The sequence below is a fragment of the Acartia tonsa genome, chromosome 5, assembly GCF_053477335.1.
Source record: "Acartia tonsa isolate MP-2025a chromosome 5, ASM5347733v1, whole genome shotgun sequence".
In the NCBI taxonomy this organism is placed as follows: domain Eukaryota; kingdom Metazoa; phylum Arthropoda; class Copepoda; order Calanoida; family Acartiidae; genus Acartia; species Acartia tonsa.
In genome coordinates, this window is record NC_137264.1 from 26,490,573 (window position 1) to 26,510,167 (window position 19,595).

The window sequence follows — 19,595 nt, forward strand, 5'->3', positions numbered from 1 at the left end:
ATTATTGTTTACATTTCAACCTGATTTCGTAGGTACTTATTGATTTATTAATAATGATTTATTACCTATTGATTATGAAATGATTATTATTTAGTATAGTTGTTATATTACAACATCATGATTAATAGGATTATCTATTTTAGGATTTGTGTATGTGATCTTGTGATTGTCATGTGCAAGGAATGTTGTATGGTACAAACCAATCCCCATCCTTCTATCCTAAAATGTGAGGTATTATGAGTCCTAGTGAGGAGTATAATATTGTGTATGCATTTCACGGGGTTTCATTTAGTTAGGAGCAAAATTGTCACGTTTTCGGGATGTGGCCATTCTCATGTGATTATGGTGAGTTGAGTTTAGTGAGAAATGTTGCTAGTGCTCAGCGCAAAAAAACCTTGAATCTCGTTAAGGAAGTTAATTTGACTTTCAAACGGGGGGTGTGTCTTAACCTCTTTTCGAGGAAGCTTTGTGTTTATCAAGTGCAAAATTAATTCCTTATCATTAACCTAAAACTAAGCGCAAATGTCGTCTTTTTATGGCCTTCCTTCAGTAATAGACGCGGCATGGATTGTTTATATGCGCCCACGTTTTTCACTTTTGAATGAGATATGAGAGTGTGAAGATTTCGGAGAACAAAATTGGGCTTATCATTGGTCTCATTGTGTGTGAACGACCCTAGTATATCAGGGATTTGAAACCATAAGAGCTTCAGGTCTTTGAAATAATTTCATCAATAAATCTATATTCAAACCTGCTGTTGAAACTTGATGGTTCCTGGTATTGGGGGTTTGTATGTTCGCCAACTGATCTCGTGAACTTCCCGCTAATTCGGAAGTCAAGCTCAACCAAAGTGTCATGGTTGAGACAAAAATAATAAACATTTAAATTATCTTTTAAGGTGCGTGCCAATGTAATAGTCAATCAAACTTAAGCAAAATAGTCAAAAAAAAGTCTTGTAAAGCGCTAAAATAAACGATTTTGTCGGCAATCTCATTTATTATATGTTCAATTGAAACAGAAAATTGCAAAATCTACTTAAGGATTTTTTGAATTTTTAAATTTGGCATAGATATTCTAAAAGTATGTAATGGCACCTTTGATATAAGCTCATATCATATCGAACCTATATTCGCCCTTTAACGTGCAGAGTATATTCTAGAAAGCTAAACCCTCTGTATGACAAAATATATCTGTAACCATAAAATGCTTAATTTTGGTAGCAATTTAAACTTTTAGTGTTTGCGTCTGTCCATCCTTCTGTTAGTAGCTTTGTTCATATGTCATTTTCTTTCTTTCTCCTTCATTAGGACTTTGTTGAAAAAAAGATATCCATCCTCTAAATTAGCCAACTTTTTTGAGAAAATTTTTTTTATGATATAAATATTCAACAATACATGTTAGAATTATTCTTTCGATTTCAAGTTTTGCATGATGATTCCTATGACAGGTAGGTACAATTTCTCCTTCCATTCCTTCCCTTTTTCTTTTTCCAATCCTTAATTATTTATTACTTACCCTTCTCCATTATTTTCCCGTCCCATTTCTTTCACTTTCATTTCACCTCCCATTCTTTTCTTTTCCTCTTCTATGTTCACTTCTCTTTCTTTTTTTCCAACTCCTCCCTGCTATTGTAACTTTCAAATTTGTTTATTCTAGACAAATATTTAAACCCTTCAGAAACAAAAGAAAAAAGAAAATCGGAACAGGGTCCCTGCTTTTTAGGGAATGTTACACATAGCTGAAGAATTATTAGAAATTTGAAAATGTCATATTTCTGACAAACAAGAACATTGTAAAGACATTTTAAAAAAAAATTATGTAGAAAAATCTTTTTTTAAGGAATAGAGAGTCAAAGTCAGCTGATTTAAATGAAGAAAACAGGCAAAATATTCTTTCAAATCTTAGTTCTTTTTATACCTTGATGATGTTTCAGTTTTTACTTCAATCTAAAGATTGGCAAAATTGTTATAAAATGAAAAAATATATATTTTAAATTCAAGTGAGGAAAGAGTTGCGGCCAACCAATCTTTCAAAGAAAGATTAAAGCAAAGATTTCAAAAGTTTCGACAGTCAAGCAAAGGAATATTAGATACTTCGACGTAAGTAATATTTTCTTTCGTTAGATGATAATGTTTTTTTCCTGGTAAAATAATGCATAAAGGCTTTATTTGCCCTTGGAAAAATGAACTTAAAGGGACTGTGAACGAGAAAATTTCTCATCAGATTATCAAACTTAACATCATGTCATTCATATAATCTCAAAGATAGGGCCGAACGAGCTCTTTTTTCCTTAAAAAACGTTTTTTTCCGCTGATTTTTACTAAATACAAGATTAGAAGAAATTTTTCCGGACTATATAAATGTGCAATTAATTGTCTTTTTCTCAATGTATATATAAAACTAAACTTTTTGACATAGTTATCTATTTTTCCTCACGGTAAAGCCCTTTTTAACATAATCCTTGCCTTTAACCAATGTATGATTACTTAGAAATTGATAATTAAGCAATATTTTTTATTTAATATCAAAAACAATAACAAAGCTAGGAACAGGTTTATTTATTAGTAACCAAGTAACTTCAGTTGGCCCATCTCTCGCCCAATTTTAACTACAAATTTAGAAATAATAAATGTACAATATTTCTTTATAAACAGTCTGATAAAAGTGTAATCTAAATATCCTTAGTGGGTTATTTATTGTCCGACACAATAAAAAAGGATATTATCGTTTTAAGTAACCTCTGAGGAACACAGTAATAGTGTCTGACTGATTATGACGTAACAAAAAAAAATTAGCCAATGAGAGGCCGTTATTGACCAATGGTAAAATTTATAGTGGCCTCTCATTGGCTAATTTTTTTTGTTACGTCCCCAGCATATACTTTTATCGCATTATTTTAAGAAACATGTCGCATTAATTTTTATTACTATACAAATGACGTTTCATATTTTTAAAATTTTTTTAAAGGACGTGTTGTGTACCAAAAACACGTCGTTATCTTTAAAAAAACGTCACCAAAAAAATATAAATAATAACAATATTTTGAATTTAATTAATGACATTTTATCTTAAATAACGGCGCATTAAAACGTCATTTTTTCCTTTAAAACGTCCAGAAAAACAAGATAGCCGCCAAACTTTCAAAATTGTATTATAATTTTTTATTATTTGTGGTAAATAAAATGATTAAATTTAATTCAATTTAAATCATTTAAGGCTGTATTAAGACGTCAAATTTTTATAAAACGTCAAAAAAACAATATGGCTACCAAATTTGGTAATGTATTATTTACTTACAAACAAAATAGTAGAAATAATTCAGGGTTAAAATTAATCTAATAATTTTGAATCAAACACATAATATGTTTCTATTATTTCATCGCTTACTGAAAAGTTTCATGACTTATATATATGGTTCTATTCTTTCTAGAAGGTCTCACCAAAAAAAATTAGTTTTCATAATATACATGCATAAAGGAAATAAAATATAAATTCATAGTGGTGTCTGTAGTACTAATATCCTTCATTTCATTACAAAATAATAATTGTCAAACTAAAAATAAGGTCAAAACATTGAGAAAACAAAGCTAAACAATGAGTGATTTCAACTGCCATCTAGTGTCAATATCAGTAACTATTTGATCCATTTCCTTTTTAAATTTATATAAGATCATTTTAATGCGTCCTTATTTATCAATACGTCATTTAAATTATTTAATTAATAAAGATGACTTATTACAAATAAAGGACGTTTTGACTCCACATTATTTATTTTATTTACTGTCACATTAATATGTATTCTATAACATATATCAATATGTGGAAAAAATAGAATATGACGTATTGAAATAACCTTAAATTTTATATTTAATCAGGCATTAATTTGTAATTTCTTTTTTAAAGAAAAATAATGGCAAATAAAAAACAATTAAGGCCATATTAATAAGTCATTTTCTTTAAATACGTCACAAAAAAGACGTATTGAAAATTAACGACATGTCAATGCAATATTTCTAAAGAAACAAAACCACTTTAGTAGATGCTGGGTCATAATCAGTCAGACACTATTACTGTGTTCACCTCTGAGATTCAATCATTTGTAGACGGCGAGGTACTTTTTTGTCAATAACACGAATTTTAAATAGATCTTTATTTCCTAATTACTATATATGTTATTAAAACATGAATTGGCAATTTTATTACATAAAATGAATTATTAACAGTTAGGAAATTGCTTCAACTATGCATGAAAAGTTAAACATATCTAGAAACACTAAAATAAACAAAAACGTTCAGATTTTCCTTGTTTTTTTTTCATTTTTCCTTCCCAAAATGCCGCAAAATCAAGGCATAAATCTTCGATATTTTTGTTAATAGGACGTTTTTGGTTGATCAGTATAGTAAAAGATGCTTAGAAAATGTTAAGATTTGATAATCAGATGAGAAATTTTTACATTCACACTCCCTTTAATGAGTGGTTCCTTGATTTTATTAAACTGTTTTTAACCTATTTTTGAAAGGTATATCAAAAATGTACTCTGACACCTGTAGAATTGAACTGCAGAGCTAAAAATGAGAATAATAACCCACATTGATTTTTATTAGGATTTTAAAGTTTATTTTTTACTATAGATTAAGTAAATTTTGCTGAATCGTGAGCTGTCTTTTCTTTTTGGGTAAAATTCTTGCTTACAGTGGCGTGCGAACCGAAGAGGGCATTTGGGGCAATCGCGCCCCCCCCCCCCCCTAGCGACCAAAACGCCCCACCCCTGCCCCCCCCCTAAATGTTGAAAAATGCCCCATTTTGCCCCCCCCCCTGGTCAACAAAAAAGCCCCTTTTTGCCCCCTACCCTACAAAAAGCAAAACTATCCCAGTTTCTACAGACAGTTACTATTCATTTAACCTTACCAAATTTTTTAATTAGTGTAGAAATTAGGTTATAATCTTTTTTCACTGAACATAACAACCAGGTAATAGGAAGTATTTTATTTTGTATAATACAAACTTTTTACCAAAGAAATTTAGTACATTCCAAATGATGATACACAAAATTACCCCTTATATAGATTACAATTAGTGGATGAAATGTATGAAAACTCGACTTAATTAACCAACCAATCAAAATTCCATTAAAGTCCCCAAAGTTGTTGAGCCAACGAATAAGAAAATGTTATATGAAATATTGGGGACTAGTGTAATAAATAGCCCAAAAACCCCTCCCTCCCTGCATATTTGAAGAAAAAAATTTGCGCTTCGCGCCCTTCCAAATGGTTTCTGCTTTTTATCACATTGTAAATTTTGTTTTTATTTCTATAAAAACATGTGTAAACAACAAATATTTAATCAAAAAGTTATTTTATATAAAAAAGAAACAGCGTTGATATTTATCTAAGGCTTTTTCTCAACACTGTATGTCTGTCTAAATGAATAACTATATATGATGTCATATTATTTTCAGGATAAGTTTATCATTTTTATTGTGTACATACCCTTACAAAAAGACATGTTTTTTTTTTGCAATTTTCATTAAAAACCCTTAAAACTAATTACACTCTATATTCCTAACTTGATAAAATACGCCACTCTTGTTGTCTTTAATTGATTTTAGTTCAAAGGGGGAGTAGATATGTTTAGGTGTGCTTCACGCACCGCACTAATACATCCTTGGAAACAACACTTAAACTGTTTTTAAACTATTTTTGAAAGGTATATCAAAAATATACTTTGACACCTGTAGAATCATACTGCAAAGCCAAAAATGAGAACAATTGCCCACATCAATTTTTATTAGGATTTTAAAGTTTATTTTTTACTATGGATTAAATAATTTTTAATGAATCGTGATGTTTCTTTCCTTTGTAGGTAAAATACTCAGCTTTTAGAGTGTCTTGCTTCGTAAATATTGTATGCTAGTATACAGTAAAGTTAGGTCTTTTAATTTTATCTATCAATACTAATTAAAAATTAATTCTTTACAATATATCAATGAATTAACATAAAAATGTTTCATAAAAATTGGCTGTAAAGGGTTAAATAAATTAAGATGACAACAAATGTTTATGCAATACAACAAATTTATTTTTGTCACATATACATTTATGATATGAAATAAGATTATTCAAACATATTTTTAAAAATATTTGTAAAAAGTATGTATCTTTTATGAGTAGGGTTTTCATTCTTTTCATTTTTATTAAATAAAATTATTTAACTACATTTGAAATAAGTTACTTTGTGAAAACACTCTTTCGGTAATTATAAAGAATTGAAATGAAAAAAGGTTTCTTATTGGTTTAAATTCAGCATTATATTTTTTATTGTATTATGTCAGATTTTTCAATGAAATTTATTGTTTTAGAAAAAAAATTATTTCCATTGAACAGAGTAATGTTTTTTTTATTGTATCAGTATAAAGTGAATTATATAAAATTGTTCACTAAGTTACAATATTACACGAAGTAAAAAAAGACCTTTTGATCTGGTAAAAATTACCAGAGCAACAGTAAAAATTATCTTTTAAATCCCCCAAAAAAAGTTTATTGGGGACTTAATTCAAATTTGGGCTCTGCAGTCTGATTCTATAGGTGTCCTAGTATATTTTTGACCCCCCATTCAAAAATAGTTTAAAAACAGCTTAATGAAAAATTGACAGAGTTTTAAAGTGCCATAATTCACTAAGGCTGTCAGTTCGTAATGTTAAGGGGGAAATGTGATTTTCTCAACTGCAATTAAAGATAGAAGACTAAAACTTAATGTTAACATTCCCATCATTATGGAGTATAATTAACTAATAAAAATTCATGGAGGTCAGACTGCTTTTCAGGACGTTTTTGGCTATTTTTGTATCTTATAAATTTCAGGTATAGTCCCTTTCGTGACATTGCCTCTTAGAGGGCGTTTTGTCATATTTTCACAGTAGCTTTTCCCCTATTTATAGCTTCTACGGGGCCAATTGCCTAACCCTGTGGGGAAATCATCTGACCTAACTTGACCCAGAATAACCTATTAAAAGCTACTGTGAAAATACGATGAAATGCCTCTTAAGAGGTGTTGCTACGAAAGAGACTATACCCTAAAGTTTTCCATATTTCTAGGAGATTTTTATATCTGAAGATGAAAGGACAAGGAATTTTTTGTATTTTTTACATAGTTCTTTATATCTTTGGTACGATAAATTTTTTTGTGGATTATAATATTAAAAAAAAATAAAATTTCTCGCTGTTTCGAGCATCCAGTATGTAATTTATATTGACTGTCATCACACAACATACAGGAAAAAGGATTTGTGACTTTTTCTACCTAAAATACATATTTATTTCAACAGATGCTCTTTAAATCTACTTGTCTGTATTATTATTAATGATTTTTTGTGCTTTGCTACTTAAAAATGTTGTCATACAATAAAAAAATATTTAAAATCAGTTTTACATATTAGGTTAATTTTTGGTAAATTATTTCCAAAATGAGTGTTTTTATCTCCCCCCAAAAAAATTTTTTTAATGGGGTTATTCATCCTTCCTGCTGAGATTTTATAACATCCCCTTCCACCCATAAAAAATGTTTTTTTGTGGGGGGGGAGGTTAAATTATCTTCTGTACTTTTTTTTCGAAGATGCTTTCTAGCTCCCTTCCCTTCAGTCATTGCAGGGTGGGGAGAAGGGATGGGGGAGAAGAGATGGGGGGGAAGAGATGGGGGATATAAATGGGAAATAGGGATGGGGAAGAAGGGATAAGGACTAGAAGGCCCATAATCAAATAATCCAACCCTTAAAACGCCCTTATTTAAAATTAGTATATATAATCAAAATTTTGCCCCCTCCCCTAAAGCAAAGTGCCCCCCCCGGTGCACTTTGTTTTAGGGGGGGGGGGGCAAAATTTTACAAAATCTTCAAAATGCCCCCTCCTAGACAAAGTGCTTCGCACGCCACTGCTTGCTTACAAAGCATTTTTCTTCATAATATATAAGAAATTAATGATAGTAAAACAAGGATGACAACATCCATAAGTAGCGAAGCACAAAAAAAATCATGGATGTTAATACGTAGAAGTAAATTTAAAGTGTATTTATTAATTGATATATTTGAGAAAATATTTTGTATAATGATGACGGTCAAAATAAATTACATAAAAGATGCTCATAACAATGGGAAAAATTATTTTGATACTGATATCCCAAAAAGTTTTAATATTGGACCAAAAACACCAAAGATATGGGGGGAAATGTAAAAAATATAAAAATAGCCAAAAACCTGCAAAAAGAAAGTCTGAACGTCATGGTTGTTTTCTTTAAACAAGGGGAAATTTATTTTTGATATGTATAACTGAAAAAATTTTGGAAATCGTACCATAAACACCAAAGATATGGAGAAAAATGTGAAAAATACAAAAATAGCCTAAAACCTGCTGAAAAACAGTCTGACCGTCATAGTTGTTTTCTTTAAAGGACAGGAAATTTAATTTTGATATCTATTACTAAAAATATTTTGAAAATCGGACCATAAACACCAAAGATATGGAGAAAAATGTAAAAAATACAAAAATAGCCTAAAACCTGCTTAAAGGCAGTCTGACCGTCATAGTTGTTTTCTTTAAACGGCTGGAAATTTAATTTAGATATCTATAACTGAAAAAATTTGAAAATCGCACCATAAACACTGAAGATATGGATAAAAATGTGAAAAATACAAAAATAGCCTAAAACCTGCTAAAAAGCGGTCCTACTGCTATCGATGTTTTATACTTAATTGTGCTCCTTTATGATGGGAATGTTGTCAAAAAATTTCAGCATTCTATCTTTTATAGGAGCTGAGTAAATCCCATTTCCCCCATAGCGTTACGGACTGACGGACTGACGGACTGACGGACGGACGGACGGACAAAGTGAATTATAGAGTAGCTTCGCTACTAAAAATAGCTCTTTTGATTTTATATTTATAATTATTCATTAAAAGTTAAAGATGTAGGATATATCTTTGAATTAACATAAAAACTATAAGGATTCAACATTAACCAATGACAAAGCTAGAAATCTTTAAATTTTCAATATAGTGTTTTCACAAAGTGACTTATTTCCAATATAATAGAATAACTTTTATTTAATTAAAATGAAAAAAATGAAAACTAAACACATTAAATATACATACTTTTTTTAGATATTTTAAAAAATAAGTTTGAATAATCTTATTTTATAATTATATCATATTTTGTAAATGTGATAAAGATAAATTTGTTGTATTGAATAAACATTTATTATTATTTTACAAAGAAGGTGTTTTAACTTTTATTTTTATAAATAGTCGGTGTTTTCAGTAAGTAGTAGATGTAAAATTTTCCATAGAATTTAGATATGCATTCGGTTTTTTTTGTAGACCTCTTATTTTTAAAGTAATTTCAGTTTTTTATTAAGTCTGTTTTAAGGTACTAAAACGAAACAAAAAAAGAAGAAAATTGCCATTATTAACAAAACTTTAAGATCTTTAACTTGACACCTTACTTTTTTAAATTCTGTTGAGCAATTATTGAAAAAATCTATTTTTTTAAACCCACGAGAATAGAAACTTTTAAACTTAAAAAAATAATTACACAGGCATAGGAAATAGGTGTTATATATACTTTAAGAATGAGAAAAATATTACAAATCGATTCTAAGCACAATTGAAATAAAAAGTTTACAAAATCCTTATACTAAAGTAACAGGATGTTTGTTTGTGTGTCTGTGTGTACCAAAGGATCTTGCTAACTGCTGAACCAATCGGGTTCTCCTTAACAGGGTAGCTTCTTAAAAGTTGAAAATTAAAAACTTAGGTGTCAACATCTAAAAATGGTTTTAGCGCATTTTTCTTATGCTCAAATAATCAACCTTTTGCAAGAATGGCTGCTAAACACTTCAAAGTTGAGATATAGAGCTAAAAATGTATACAGATACTATTAGGGACATGTACTAGAACATATCAAAGTTTGAAGGTCATATCTCAACCAGGGAGGGAGTACTGGCCCCCCAAAGTCGACTACAGAAAATCCATTTTTTTAAGAAAAATGCACTAAAACCATTTTTATATGTTGACACCTAAGTTTTTAATTTTCAACTTTACTGTACTTTTTCAACAAAAACTGTAATTTTCTTTGTTGTTTCATAATTTCCCTTAAAATTTTTTTTAGGTGTTTCATTAATTGCATTAAAAAACGAAGAAAATAAGCCATTAATTATTAAATTCTGATAACTATAAGTGGGGTAAAATTGCTTTCAAAAAAGTTCTCATAAAAAAAACACACTGTATTTTTTTACTTTTTTTCAATTTTGCTTACAATTGATTCATAATATTTTTCTGATTCTAAAAGTATATATGAACCTATATTATTTATGCATGTGTTAGAATATATTTATGTTTAAAGTTTGGATTAAACCTAGGTTTAAAAAATTGATTTTTTTCATTATTAACTGACAGAATTCTAAAACTAAGGTGTCAAACTAAAGATCTTATTATTTTTGTTCATAATGGCAATTTTCTTCTTTTTATTGTTGCGTTTTATTACCTTAAAACCGACTTTTTTTTTTCTTTTCAAAACTTATGTCTTGACCATAAGACATTTAGGTCAAGTATGACTTCTAAAATCAAAAGAAGTTTCAGAGATCTTAAGTTGGAGAAAGCCACCCAGTATTGGGACCAATCAACAGCAGCTGTAAATATAGATTTTATTGACTTTAGTCTATTCAAACTGTCCTGAAAATACAAAATCAATTAATAATCAGATAAACAGTAATATAACCACGTAATATTATACGTTAGCTAAAAAATCTTTTCTCAAGGTTAACCCTTACAGATTGGGGGGGGGGTCATATTCCGTTATTTGCCGTTTTTCGGCGATGATCAGAAAAAGTAATTTTTTTGTTATGAAAAATAAAAGTTCGTCCTAAAATTTGGTAATCCTAGCTGCAAAATTGGCCGCTCTACAGCTGTTTTAAAATTTAGCGGCTGGCCGCTAAAAAGCGGCTAAGGAGCGGCCTGACCACTATGACTAGCAAAAAGTAATTTTCTCTAAAAATACACATGGACCACCAGAAAAAATTTTTACGTTTTTATCTTTAACAGAAGCCGAGATAGAGGGGGGGGTCAATATGACCCCCCCCCCCGATCTATTAAGGTGGGAATTGGGGCCCGATCTGTAAGGGTTAAAGAATCTTTGGGTACTTTTGCATTTAAAGAAAACTAGCAACTGTGCCCCTGGAATCTAGGGGATTCATTACATAAAGGGTTATACATGGGGCAAAAAATAGCCTGAAACCAACTGACGGGTTAAATCTAAAATTAAAATAGCCTAAAACCTTCCCATGACATATAAGAAGCTTCACTGTGAAGGAGAACCATTTTGGTTCAATGGTTCACAAGATCCTTCGCTACAGACAAAAAAAGCTTGCTATATAAAATAGGATTACTTGGCTTAATAATCATGTAAAAATATATCAAAATAAGTATATAAAGATAGAAACATAATTTTATGGAACCATAATTAAGTCCTTCGTTTAACTGGCTAAATGCCTCAAGAAACCTATCATTTTTTCTTATATACCACACAATTTCACACAAAAGGGATCCATCCGCACCTAAGGTGTTTTTTTGGTAAAGCCCCCAATACACTGATGGCTTCAATCCGTGCTCTGTTACCAACGAGAGGCCCTACTTTGTCTCTAAAATGTGCTCATTCTTTCAATATACATATAGAAGTGAAGCGTCACAACAAACCGCACCAAAACTTCTCCGATGCACTCTCCGGTGTACACTCATCAAAGACGACATTATTTTGGGCTGGAATAAGGAATAGGATACAAGGATAATTTACACTTGACAAACTCAAAGCTTCCATGAAAAGAGGTTAAGACAACTTAAATTACATAAAAAATAAGAGGTCTACGAAAATAAAACTGATTTCCAAATTCTATGGAAAATTTTACATCTGCTATTTACTAAGAACACCAACTAGCTATAAAAATAAAAGTTAGACACCTTCTTTAGTCCTCTACAGCCGACTTTTATGTGTTTTAAATGGATTATAGACATGAAACATTTTTATGTTAATTCATTGATATATTGTAAAGAATTAATTTTTAATTAGTTTTGATAGATAAAACAAAGACATAACTTTACTGTATACTAGCATACAATATTTATTAAGCAAAACACTCTAAAAGCTGAGCATTTTACCCACAAAGGAAAGAAACATCACGATTCAGTAAAATTTAATTAATCCATAGTGAAAAATAAACTATAAAAATAAAATATATTTTTGATATACCTTTCAAAAATAGGCTTTAAAAAGTTTAATAATATTGCTTAGCAAAGGGGGAGGTAGGTAGTGCTTAAATTCCGTAAAGGTGTGAGTTTTAAGGCTTAAAAACAGTAGTAGAACGATAATATTCACTAAATATTTTTCACTAATATTTTTGTCTATAGTTCTTTTGAATAAGATATACACATATTTATTGAATATTAATCGTTCTACTACTGCTTTTAAGCCTAAAAACTCATGCTTTTACGGAATTTTAACACAACCTACCTCCCCCTTTTTTAATGGCGCATTGTTTTACACGGAAGATTAAAAAGTTCATCAAAGAAAAAGTCTACTGAAGATAGAAATAATTTTAAAAGGGAAGCTTTTTATAATTAGGGTCGGTCCGTCCGTCCGTCAGTCCGTAATGGTTAGCTTTATTCGTTAATTTAGGTATGTTAGAATTGTCCTAACAGTTTGAAACTTTGCATGGTGATTCGTGTAGTAGTAAGGTACAATTTAGAAAGCGTAGCAACTCTATACTCTTTACCAGAATGTCCGTACGTCCATTTTAAAAATGATGATTTTTAACTTTTTTTAATAGCTAATTATTTGATTGATCTGATTTTTGGAATACTGATTCCTAGGACAACAAAGTAAAATGTTCAAAGCAAAGCATCTCTTTAATCAAGTCGTAAAAATGTAAGTATGTTTATCCTGTAAAATCCATTATTTCAATAAATTTACTTACAATTTTTTTTATGGCTTTTATACATTTATTTTCTGATTATTCAGTTCCGACACTCAACAAGTGTTAATGTTCTTCCTTCATACCGTTTCAAATTCAAAGCTTCGCTTTTATGGATGTTGTTATCCTTGTTTCTATAGAACCAAGGGATAAAATTATGTTTATTATAATTAAATAAATACGATTATATTACTGTTTAATTTTTACCTTTTTGTTAACTAAAATCTTTTAGGGACAGAAACCGCGTTCAAGGATTTAGCTCTCGTAACAAAAACTATGAAAATAATTCTGATGTTACTGAAAGGTCAAAGTTTAGTAGAGGTAATGAATCTCTGGAGGAAGATGAGGAGGATGAAGACGAGGATCAGGTAGTTAAAAAAATGTAAACACTTAAATTGTTTACGGAGCTTCTATAAATACTTAGATACTATTCTTGATTAGATCAATTGAAATACTTTTTATGATAATTAATAACAATACCTTAAAATCGTTCAAAAAATTGCCCAAAATCGTCAAATGCTATATTTAGTCAAAGTGGCAAAATTAAATTTTTAACATATTATAGTAAAAGTAAAGCAAATTTTTTTTTTGGATATTAGAGGCATGAGATATACAGTTTGTTTTTTATGAGAACTTTTTTGAAAGCAATTTTACCCCACTTAAAGTCATCAGAATTTAATGATTATTGGCTTATTTTCTTCGTTTTTTAATGCAATTAATGAAACACCTAAAAAAAATTTCAGTTTTTATTTAAAAAGAACAGTAAAATCTAAGATTCAAAGCTTATGTGTCAACATCTAAAAATGGTTTTAGCGCATTTTTCTTATGCTCAAATATATTAAACTTTTTTTTAAAAATGGCTGCTAAACACTTCAAAGTTGCGATATAGAGCCAAAAATGTATACAGATACTATTAGGGACACATACTAGAACATATCAAAGTTTAAAGGTCATATCTCAACCAGGGAGGGAGTACTGGCCCCTAAAAGTCGACTACAGAAAATCCAATTTTTTTCTTACAAAGAGTAGAAGATTTAGGCATAAGAAAAATGCGCTAAAATCATTTTTAGATGTTGACACCTAAGTTTTGAATTTTAAATTTTACTGTTCTTTTTAAATAAAAACAGAAATATTTTCTTGGGGTTCCATTAATTGCATTAAAAAACGAAGAAAATAAGCCATTAATCATTAAATTCTTATAACTATAAGTAGGGTAAAATTGCTTTCAAAAAAGTTCTCATAAAAAAAACACACTGTAGTTTATATAATCAAAAAGTAACACCCAGCCCACCCCCCAAAAAAAAAAAATTATTAAAATTTACCCCCCTCTAGCACCTCTGGGCTCAAAGACCCCTTAAAAGTGGACATTACTTTAATTTTCTCAGAAACCATTTGATCATTACAGTAGATTTTGGATTTCAATGGCATGAACTATAGTTTATATAAGCAAGAAGTAACACCCAGCCAGCCAGCCCTCCACACAATTAAAAAAATTGACCCCTTTCTAGACCATCTTAGATGGACCTAACATCAATTTTCTCAGAGACCATTTGATCATTAGAGCAGATTTTTTGCATAAGCTATAGTTTAAGCAAGAAGTAACATCCCTGCCTCCCCCTAACCCCATGGAAGCTCTAAAAAATCTAAAAAAATTATCTAAATTTAGTTTTCTCAAGAAACACTGGAATAACTGTGCAGATATTTTAGACCTTTTATGGGTACAAATAAACTTTAAATATTCTCTGCCCCTTCAAAATAAATGAAAACTATCTAAAACACATCTGTAACAGTCTCCTACGAATATTCTTCAAGCCACTCTAAATCTACAGTTAATTTTTTTATGAACTCACTTAGACGGTCGGACAGATGAACAAAAAGATGTAAAAAGTTCTAGATTTATTAGGCTTGGTTATACAAATAAATAACTTTAAGAACTATGATTCTAGCCATAGAGTTTTTTTTAACAAGGACGGACATACATGGAGACGCTCAGTCTGTGGTGTCCTAGATTGATTAGGCTTGATCAGATGATTTTAAAATTTGAAGAGCTATACTGCTGGTCTATCTGTAACCAAAGTTATCGTTTTTTGCTAACTTACTTAGCCTAACCGACAGACTGTGTTTGTAGTGTCCAGGCTTGGTTAGGCGATTTTAAGACTTAAAGAATATAATTCCTAGCCCTATTATTATTTATGACTTCTAAATAAAAATAAGGTTCATATCCATAATAGCTTTAGTCCAAAATATCTGCATGGTTCGTCAAGTACTTTCTTAAAAATTAAGGAAAGTGTTTTTTGAGACCCAGAGGACTATGGTGTTGGGAAGGGGGGGGGAGGGGAGTAACTGTTACTCATGCCTCTGATATCCCAAAAATTTGCTCTACTTTTACTATTTGTTAAAAATGAAATTTTATCAGTTTGACTAAATATAGCGTTTAACGAAATTTTAGCGATTTTTGAAAAGATTTTAAGTTTTGTTAGTCCGGGCCTTCTGTCCCTCTGGGATAACACTTATCTATTATATATTCTAATATAACTGGTTTTCATATTAGAATTTTACATTTTAATATCCACTTGAACAACAGTGTCATTACTTTTTTTCTGAGCATTTTTACTTTTTATTTTTTTACTTATTGTTTCAGAGATTGAAATAGTGTTTTTAAACGATGTCCGACAACAGACAATTAGATATTAGTTGTAGAATATAATTTTTACTTGACAATGAATGACAGACACATATTAAGACTTCGTTTTAATTTTATTTGATATGCCAATATTTTTAATAATTATCCTTTTATTTATTTTAGTCCGGAGAGCGTCCTAGGTTCGGTTACATTAACAGATCTAATGTTATTCGTAACAAAATTCGCGAAGTCTTGCAGGCATCAAGTTCCACTACTTCCAGTTTTAGTGTAATTAGAACTTTTCAGCCTTCTAGGACATTTGGAAAACCAAGCATTGGTAAGTGTTCTATTTTAGTAAGCCATATTCTAGTATACCTAGTCAATACTGTTCAATTTCATACAGAACATAGAGTCAAGTAGTCAAATAAAATCTAAATTGAAAATTACAGAAGTAATAACAACAACCCTCTACTGGTACATAGATAACACCAACATCTCCCTTTTTCCCCAACCTCTGAAATAATTTCGTTCTAAAATACAAATCCTTCAAGTCTCATTCACCACTTAGCATCCTTTTCTTTAATGTTCTTTTTGTATCCAAAAACAGCTAGATTTTTTTATTATTTACACCATATGGACAGTTTATTTGGAAAATTATTTTTTTGAAGGATTAAATTTCCAGTAGTGACATCGTTGAATTGGTGACGAGACTTAAAGCCTTAAATTATCATGCATACTTAAGGAGAGTACGCTTATATTAAGAATATTTACTTATATTACAGAACGTTCCGTCACAATAAAATTATTTTTTTTTATAATTAGAACCAACCTCTGTTACCAATGTTATTCAAGATAGGACCAGCCAAGTTCCATCTTTCTTCAAATCTTTCAACAGGTTAATTTTAAAATAAATTATTATTATTAGAACGATTCTTGATTTGTCTTAATTATTTGCAAAATAACATTGTTATTAAAATATTCCCAGGTCCATATTTGGACAAGTTTCCTAGCTGCAAAAATTTGAACTATATATTATAGAAATTAAGACATTCAGAGCCCCTATTTTTGTGTATCCAATTTGATTCATAATTTTTTTTTCTTCAAAGTTTATCAATACCTATTTCATTAAAATGCAAAAAGCGCTGGTTAAAGAAAAGTAGTGTTTTTAAAAGAGCTGCTAAATGATTGTTTTTTTTTCATTTCAAAAATCTATAAGAAACCCGGTAAAAATATTGTAAGATTTTTTGTAACTTTTTCTAAATCTTATATTTTCTCTCTTTCTATATGAATAAATAGGTATACATGACATTTTAAATGTACAATATAAAATTGTTAAAAAGTAAAAACAGAGAAAGGATTAATAGTTACTAATATGTTTTTGTGTCTTTTCCTGAAAAAATATATCTGTTGATAAAACTTTCTTTTTTAAGGTTCAATCGTCCTGACATACGAAAAAGTTTCCTGAACAAAGTATTATCTCTTGACAATGATGATGAAAAATCTCAAAACATTGAGGACACAAATATTGATGAAAATGTAGACAATAAGAAAGAACTGGTAAAAAGTTTATAAGATTTTTATTTTTTATAGACACATTGTTGGTTAATTCAAATTCTGAAATAATCATTTAATTAGACCTTGATTTAATTGAAATGAATATTAGATGCAACGATCATTTGTAAGGTGTTTTTTTTCTTCAAGAAACGACTCATCCTATTAACTTTTTTGGACCCTAATAGAATTTAAAAGTAAAAACATTTCTGTGGAATTTCCTTTTTATAAATATATAATAATTGAGTTTTGTTTCTTTTATAATTTTATTCACCGACATTTGTCTTCAGGTTCTTATTTTCTATAAATCAAGAAAATAACTTTTGGTAGCGTTGGCAGCAATTTTTGACAGAAATAATGGTGTAACTTAAAGTGATCGCGAATTTAATTTTTCAAAATGCATTTTCGTTTACCTTTTTTTATATTTTAAGTAATTTTCAAAGAATTATGCCTTAAAAGTTCAATTAAGTTAGAAAAAAATCAGTTTAAAATGCTGAGAGTATTTTCGGTTGTGGGGAAAAAGGTGGGTCCGGCTTTCTGGCATATCTCAAATTTGGCGAACTTAAAACTTTGCAACGCCTAGATAGAAATTATTTTTTTCTATTTAGAATATTTACATTCTATATTTAAATGCACTAAAAATTATTAAAGGATTATTATTTTGTATATCAAAAACATTAATTTGATTTTAAAAATTAGCAATTGTATCGGAGACAACTTCGCAGGAAACTAAATAACATTCGTGTTACATCTAGGATGACTTTAGAGTTTAAGTTTTAGTAGCGAATTTACTCTATGTTTAACCCTAAACGGTCGGTACCCTTTCTGGACCTTAATAGGTTTGGGGGGGGGGGGGGGCGTTGAAGTTTCCCCCTATTAAACAAACATCCTGTTATTTTCTTATAATGATTGCTAAATATTTTTTTTAAAAGCGAAGCTTTTCTATAATTAGGGTCGGTCCGTCCGTCCGTAACGGATAGCTTTTTTCGTTAATTTAGGCATGTTAGAATTGTCCTATCGATTTTAAATTTTGAATGGTGATTCCTTTAATAGTTAGGTACGATTTAGAAAGCGTGGCAACTCTATAACCAGTACCAAAATGTCCGTACATCCATTTTAAACATGTTGATTTTTTACTTTTTTAACAACAAATTTTTTGTGATCTAATCATCCGATTGATCTGATTTTTGGTGTATTAATTCCTGGGACAACAAACTATAATGTTATAAGCGAAGCAACTCTATAATCAAGTCCAAAAAATGTAAGTATGTCCATAAACATTATCCTGTATTTAGCAGTTTTTCAACAAATTAAATGTTGACAAAGAATTTTAGCCTTCTATCTTAAATGGCAGCTTAGAAAATCACATTTTCCCAAAAGTATTATTGACTGACAGAATGATGGACAGACTGACAGACAGATGGACAGACATCTCAATATCTCTAAAATTAAGCTCAGAGCCTAAATTTTTAATGTTTGTGGGGTCTTTTGCTCAACTAGCTCCTAAAAGGAAATTCCCAATATGAATTCTGTATTGATTACTTAGTACGGTTATGTTAAGAAAGTTTTCTGGAAAAAATCATCTCAATATTTCAAAAAATAAGCTCAGAACTTAATTTTTTAGTGTTTGGGGGCCTTATGCTCCACTAGCCCCTAGAAGGAAAGTCTCAAAATGAAATCTGTAATGATTACTTAATTGGTTATGTTAAGAAAGTTTTCTGGAAAAAAAATCATCTCAATATCTTTAAAAATAAGCTCAGATTTAAAATGTTAGTGTTTGGGGGGTCTTTTGCTCCAATAGCCTCTAGAGGGAAAGTTCCAAAATGAAATCTCTAATGATTACTTAGTACGGTTATGTTAAAAGGTTTACTACAAAAAAAAATCATCTCAATATCTTTAAAAATAAGCTTAGAACTAAAATTTCAGTGTTTTGGGGTCTTTTGCTCCACTAGCCCCTAGAATGAATGTTCTAAAATGAAATCTGTAATGATTACTTAGTTTGGTTAAAAAAGTTTTCTGAAAAAAAAATCATCTCAATCTCTTTAAAAATAAGCTTAGAACTAAAATTTCTACTGTTTGGGAGTCTTTTGCTCCACTAGCCCCTAGAGGGAAAGTCTCAAAATGAAATCTGTAATGTTTACTTAGTTTGGTTATGTTAAAAAAGTTTTCTGGAAAAAAAATCATCTCAATATCTCTAAAAATAAGCTGAGAACATAAATTTTTAGTGTTTGGGGGGTTCTTTTGCCACACTAGCCCCTAGAGGGAAAGTCACAAAATTATATTTTTAAAGTTTTATGGGTAGATCCAGTCATGTAAGAGAGCTTTCAAAAAGAATTAGGTTGATAACTAGAAAAACAAGCCAGGGCAAAATTTGCTATTGAATTTCATTTCCTATAAGTGTATTAACTT

The 19,595-nt window shown here is 29.8% G+C and overlaps 1 protein-coding gene across 1 annotated transcript in view; it reads left to right on the top strand.

The window, feature by feature from the left end:
• Positions 1-19,595, top strand: part of LOC145320078 (uncharacterized) — a 116,104-nt gene that overhangs the window by 62,285 nt on the left and 34,224 nt on the right. Inside the window, exons 14-19 of the mRNA XM_080162519.1 lie at positions 1,840-1,881; positions 2,001-2,099; positions 13,245-13,380; positions 15,819-15,972; positions 16,458-16,530; positions 17,066-17,192. Coding sequence (XP_080018645.1) covers positions 1,840-1,881; positions 2,001-2,099; positions 13,245-13,380; positions 15,819-15,972; positions 16,458-16,530; positions 17,066-17,192 — 631 coding nt within the window. The remainder of the gene's footprint in view (positions 1-1,839; positions 1,882-2,000; positions 2,100-13,244; positions 13,381-15,818; positions 15,973-16,457; positions 16,531-17,065; positions 17,193-19,595) is intronic.